The sequence below is a fragment of the Notothenia rossii genome (assembly GCF_949606895.1).
Source record: "Notothenia rossii genome assembly, chromosome: 3".
Taxonomy (NCBI): domain Eukaryota; kingdom Metazoa; phylum Chordata; class Actinopteri; order Perciformes; family Nototheniidae; genus Notothenia; species Notothenia rossii.
The window spans coordinates 44,898,684-44,904,858 of NC_136901.1; the positions used below are offsets into that span (position 1 = coordinate 44,898,684).

The following is a 6,175-nucleotide window of genomic DNA, read 5'->3' on the forward strand; positions in this document are numbered from 1 at the left end:
TGATACTATCGACCATGATATCCTATTGCAAAGACTAGAGCACTTAGTTGGCATACAGGGAACTGCTTTAGGCTGGTTTAGGTCTTATCTATCTGAACGCTCTCAGTTTGTACGTGTCAACGATGAATCTTCCATGCAAACCAAAGTTAGCCATGGAGTGCCACAGGGCTCAGTGCTTGGACCTATTTTGTTCACCCTATATATGCTTCCGTTAGGCAATATTATAAGGAATCATTCTGTAAACTTTCATTGTTATGCGGATGATACTCAACTATATTTATCAATCAAGCCTGATGAAATTAATCATCTAAATAAAATTCAAGACTGCCTCAAGGACTTAAAAACGTGGATGACCTTAAATTTTTTGATGTTAAACACGACCAAAACTGAAGTTATTGTACTTGGCCCGAAGAATCTACGAAACAAATTATCTAAAGATATATTAACTATGGATGGCATTAATTTGGCCTCCAGTGAGACTGTAAGGAATCTTGGTGTTATATTTGATCAGGATTTATCCTTTAACGCCCACATAAAATCAATTTCAATTTCCGCCTACTTCCATCTACGTAACATTGCAAAAATCAGGCATATCTTGCCTCAAAACGATGCAGAGAAACTAGTCCATCCATTTGTTACTTCAAGGCTGGATTATTGTAACTCCTTATTATCAGGGTGTACCAAGAAGTCAGTCAAGTCGCTTCAGCTGATTCAAAATGCTGCAGCTCGTGTACTAACCAGAGTTAGGAAAAGGGACCACATTACTCCTGTTCTGGCTGCCTTACACTGGCTCCCTATAGAACACAGGATAGAATTTAAAATTCTTCTTCTCGCCTACAAAGCCCTTAATGGGCAGGCGCCATCTTACCTTAAAGAACTCATTATACCCTATTGTCCTACTAGGGCATTGCGTTCCAAGAATGCAGGGTTGTTGGTTGTTCCTAGAGTCTCTAAAAGTACAATGGGAGCCAGAGCCTTTTCTTATCAAGCTCCACTTTTGTGGAATCAGCTTCCAGTTTGTGTTCGGACGGCAGACACCCTATCCGTTTTTAAGAGTGCGCTTAAGACCTTCCTTTTTGATAAAGCTTATAGTTAGGGCTGATTAGATTCAGCCCCTAGTTTTGCTGATATAGGCTTAGTTTGTCGGGGGACATCTTACTTCTTCCTTCTCTCTGTCTATACCTGTGTACTCTCATGTTCCGATTAACCCAGCTTCCCCAAATTTCTTTCTTTTTGGTGTCTATATACGCCGGGATCCGGAGTCATGGATGATCCTGCGGTCCTGTGTCATGGATTGCGAGTCCTGGATCTTGAGTCGTGGCTGCGGTCCTGGATCATAAGTCCTGGATGGATATCCTCGTGGATTCATCTTCTTATAATACACACATGCATTTCAAAACATTTGGACTACCTATGTTGCAAATGTATTATCTTTTCAATTTACACACGGCATCTATTGCACGTCTGTCCGTCCTGGGAGAGGGATCCCTCCTCTGTTGCTCTCCCTGAGGTTTCTCCCATTTTTCCCTTTAAACTGTGGGGTTTTCTCTGGAAGTTTTTCCTTGTACGATGTGAGGGTCTAAGGACAGAGGGTGTCGTATTGTCATACTGATATTCTGTACAAACTGTGAAGTCCACTGAGACAAATGTAACATTTGTGATATTGGGCTATATAAATAAACATTGATTGATTGATTGATTGATTCTCCCCTAACTCAAATAACTTTGTTGCTTTAAGACAATTTAATTAGAAGTTGTCTTAACTCAATAAACATCGATGCAAACTGTTGCGTTGATTTTCTTTGTTGAGCCAAGGCATTTGTTTTTAGAGTGTGCTGACTGCAGGCGTTCAGGCGTCAGAGTGTCCAGAGACAGTCAGTGGTGTAGTGGGCGTTGGACACGGGGGTACACCGTACCCTAGGGTGACCAGACGTCCCCGTTTTCCGGCAAGGTGAAATAAAACGTTGCATGTCAGGAAACACTGGGTCAACCGACTCAGGTCAAGCCAGCCCCCACTTCGGAAAACACAGTCAAGCCAGCCCGGACGTTGTATTGCGGTGCGCGAATATCCTATACATTACGGTAGAGGCCTGTAAAAACTGCCTTCAAAATAAAAGCGATTACTCGGTCAATAACAAATACCTAAAAAAACACACCAAACATATTCATATATACTGGAGCTTAAATTAAGAAATATGTACTATATAATGTGATCAATAATAAGGGTGACAGCAGGAGATCCCATCTAGTCAATCAGAGAAAAGCAGGACGGATGTAGAATTTCAAAAAAAAATACTTTTGAAATCTCATATATGGTCTATCGTCCTTCTGTTTTTATACAAGAATAAATAAATTACTGTCAAATAATCAAAGACTTATTTCACTCCAGGGTGAGAGCAAGACACCCCCATCTAGTCACTCACAATCTGATGTAGAGTTTCAAAATAAAATACTTTTGAAATCTCATATATGAGCTGTCTTCCCATATATGAGCTGTCTTCCTTCTGTTTGTATCCAACAGTTCAAATGTTCGAATTACATTAAACCAGAATTGTCCCCCTTTTTTCTTTAACCGGGAAGAAAATTGGATATGTTAATGAGATATTGGCCACAAAACTCAAATTGTCCCCGGTTTTCATTTTGAAAATCTGGTCACCTTACTGTACCCCCACTTATTTGGAGCATGATCTTTTATTCAATAGTCTAATAAATATAAAATCATATCAGTTGCAAGTGTGTATTTGTTGTAATAATGACAACAACATAATACATTTCACAGTAATTATAATAAAAAATAAAAACGATTTCCTTAAAAAAGTATGATTCGCCGTCTGCTTTTTGCAGTACAGTAACTAAAGTAGGATTACGCATACCGGTAGTGTGAGTGCACTGCGCGCGTGCACACTTGTGTGGCATTGTTTGGAGCTAATTAAAAATAGCGTCCCCCCAGTAAAAAAATCCCCACTACACCATTGGAGACAGTGGTTTCATGACGTTAACAAACACTCAAACAGGATCAAATATTCAACACCATATAGTTTAGTGAGCAGAAATAAATGTAGCTTTAAAGCACATGTGTCAATAACAAGGCCCGCGGGCCAAACATGGCCCTCTGCAATATTGAATCTGGCCCTCCTGTCAATCCTGGTCATCAATTTAATGTGGCCCGCGAGCTTGTGTCTGTGACAATGCAACGCTGAAACACAAGAGGGCGCTGTCGCACGTCTCACTACGTCAGTAACGGCCGAGTAACCTTCTCTGAAGGTACGCTTTGCGAAGGAGATTGAAAGCTAGCATAAACAAACGATGGCGAAAAAACAAAAAGTAGACAAAGATTATCGACATTTTCAGGAGAGGTGGGAAGCTGAATACCTGTTTTGTGAATTAAAACAAAAGCCAGTGTGTCTCGTATGTCAAGAGTCGCTGGCAGTGTTCAAAGAGTATAACATCCGCAGACACTTCGAAACGAAACATGGCGAGCAATATGCTAACATGTCCATGGAGCAGCGGCTGCAGAAAGCCAAAGACTTGAAACGCAACCTTCAACATCAGCAAAGCATGTTCACCCGCATCAGTAGTGAAAGTGAGGCTGCTACCAAGGCAAGTTTTATTATTGCAGAGGAAATCGCAAAGGCTAGCAAGCCGTTTAGCGAGGGAGAGTTTATTAAAGACTGCCTTGAAAAAGTGTGCAGCGTTGTATGCCCTGACAAGAAGCAGGCATTTTCAAACATCAGCCTGTCCCGTAATACTGTGGCTAGTCGCGTTGATGAACTGGCCTCCGATGTAGAGAGCCAGCTAAAAACAAAAGCCAAGGACTTTATTTCATATTCACTAGCTGTAGATGAGAGTACAGACAGGACGGACACAGCCCAGCTGTCCATATTCATCCGCGGGGTTGACAGTCAGCTGTCCGTCACTGAGGAACTTTTAGACGTGAAAACGATTCACGGGACAACAACGGGAAAGGATATTTTCACCCAAGTGGAGCAGAGCGTGAACAAGATGGAGCTACCCTGGAGTAAACTTGTTGGACTGACAACGGATGGTGCACCGGCGATGTGCGGGGAAGTTCGGGGTTTGGTCGGTTTGACCCGAAAGGCCATGGGGGACACAGGAGAAAACTTGGTAGTTTACCACTGCATCATCCACCAAGAAGCCCTCGGTAAGGTGTTGGGCATGGAACATGTCATGACTGTTGTGACTAAAACTGTGAACTTTATTCGTGCACGGGGCTTGAATCATCGGCAGTTTAGGGCTCTTTTAGAGGAGGAGAACTCTGTGCAAGAGGATCTGCCCTATCACACAGAGGTGCGCTGGTTGAGTCGGGGGAAAGTGCTGAGGAGGTTTTACGACACCCGCACTGAGATCGCTCGTTTCATGGAAAGCAAACAGAGGCCCGTCCCCGAGCTTGAGGATGAAAAGTGGCTGGGCGACTTGGCGTTTATGTGTGACATTACTGAGCACCTCAATTCACTGAATGTGAAACTCCAGGGAAGAAAGCAGCTGATCACAGAGATGCAGGACTCCGTGAAGGCATTTGAACTGAAACTGCGTCTGTGGGAGGGGCAGATGCGTAGAGGTAATTTGACCCACTTTCCTACCTGTCAAACAATAAGCGCCACCGTCACCATTCCACTCCCGACCCAAGTGTATGCTGACAAACTGAACACACTCAAAGAGGAATTCAGCAGGAGGTTTGCTGATTTTGAATCACAGAAATTCAACATTGACCTGTTCGCAAATCCTTTTGCAATTGATGTCGACACTGCCCCTGAGCACCTGCAATTGGAACTCATTGAACTGCAATGTAACAGCGCTCTGAAGACCCAGTACCAGTCAGTCGGGGCTGCTGAGTTTGCACCTCTCCTCCCTGAATCTGTGCCAGAGTTGCGTCTTCATGCTGCACACATCATGTCCATGTTCGGGAGCACTTACTCGTGCGAACAGATGTTCTCTATAATGAACTTGAATAAGACATCCCACAGATCCCGGATCACTGACCAGCATCTGACGTCGGTATTGAAAGTGGCCACAGCAAAGGACATTAAGCCTAGAATAGATGAGATCATCTGTAAGAAAAGGTGCAGAGTGTCTGGTAAAAGTTAAACTACAATGCATTTCAGATAGGCCTTGTTGCACTGACTATTTTGTGTTATCACAGAAAACATTTGTTGTGTTGAAAGATACAGTAGTAGTCCTAATGGTTTTGTTTAATTGTGAACTATTTTGTTATAAACTGAACCTACTGTAGGCTAGACTGCTGATGTAGTTTGTTTAATTGTGCACTTCTCTTTTTTTTAAAATTATTATTATCTTTAAAAACAGCATTGGTTTTGCACTTGATGCTATTGACAGCACTTTCATCTTATTTTGCTGATATAAAGAATTATCCACAAATATGAAGGGGGAACACACTATTTTTATTTTATTTAATCCACCTGCTAGCCTAGTTCTAAACATATTTGTTATGGTCCTGTCATCCATGTGCCCTCTCCTGGCAGGTTCTCGCCAGTCATGTGTTTGGTTTGATTGTGAATAAACACGCCAGTTTGGCTGCATTGACGTTATCTCTGAGTCATGTATATGAGTTGTAACCATAACAAGAATCACTGTAATGAATGTCATGGCCCCTGATTTTATTCACAACCGTCAGAATGGCCCTCAGTAAGTTTGAATTTGACACCCCTGCTTTAAAGCATTCTTTGAAAAGAGAATGTCTCTGTGTGTTTGGAAAAGAGAAACAGCAGCAAAGTGTTTCCTCCTGAGAATCTAAACGTTACTGACCTGCAGCGTTTGTTGAGCAGCAGAACAGGGAGCTCAGCACCGGAGATCAAACACAACACTTTATTAGTTTGAAGTTATTACATTCAAAACAGAAACACCAGTCCTGCATTCAGGAGAGAGATATTGTTGATCACTTTTTCACTGTTTTTATAACATTCAAACCCCATTTGTTCTCATCTATTAAACATGATCCTTTATCCCTCTTTCATATCTGGAAGTATTCAATGTGTTCAGGGTTACTCACGGAGCAGGAGAGAAGTGTCCTTCATTCTGCTTCTTGGTGCAATGACATCAACTCTTCAGCCGTGTCTCAATTCAGGGGGCAGCCAACGCGGTCCATTGAGAACCCAGCCCACGAAGACCGGGTAGGCTGGACCGAGCGGCCTACGAA

At 42.5% G+C, this 6,175-nt stretch overlaps 1 protein-coding gene across 1 annotated transcript; it reads left to right on the forward strand.

The window, feature by feature from the left end:
- Positions 1–3,492: 3,492 nt before the first annotated feature.
- Positions 3,493–5,106, forward strand: LOC307032933 (general transcription factor II-I repeat domain-containing protein 2-like; the record flags this gene model as incomplete). The annotated part of the gene is made up of 1 exon (XM_079671208.1): positions 3,493–5,106. The coding sequence occupies one exon, from the start codon at positions 3,493–3,495 to the stop codon at positions 5,104–5,106; it is 1,614 nt and encodes a 537-aa protein (XP_079527334.1).
- Between the last annotated feature and the right edge of the window lie 1,069 nt (positions 5,107–6,175).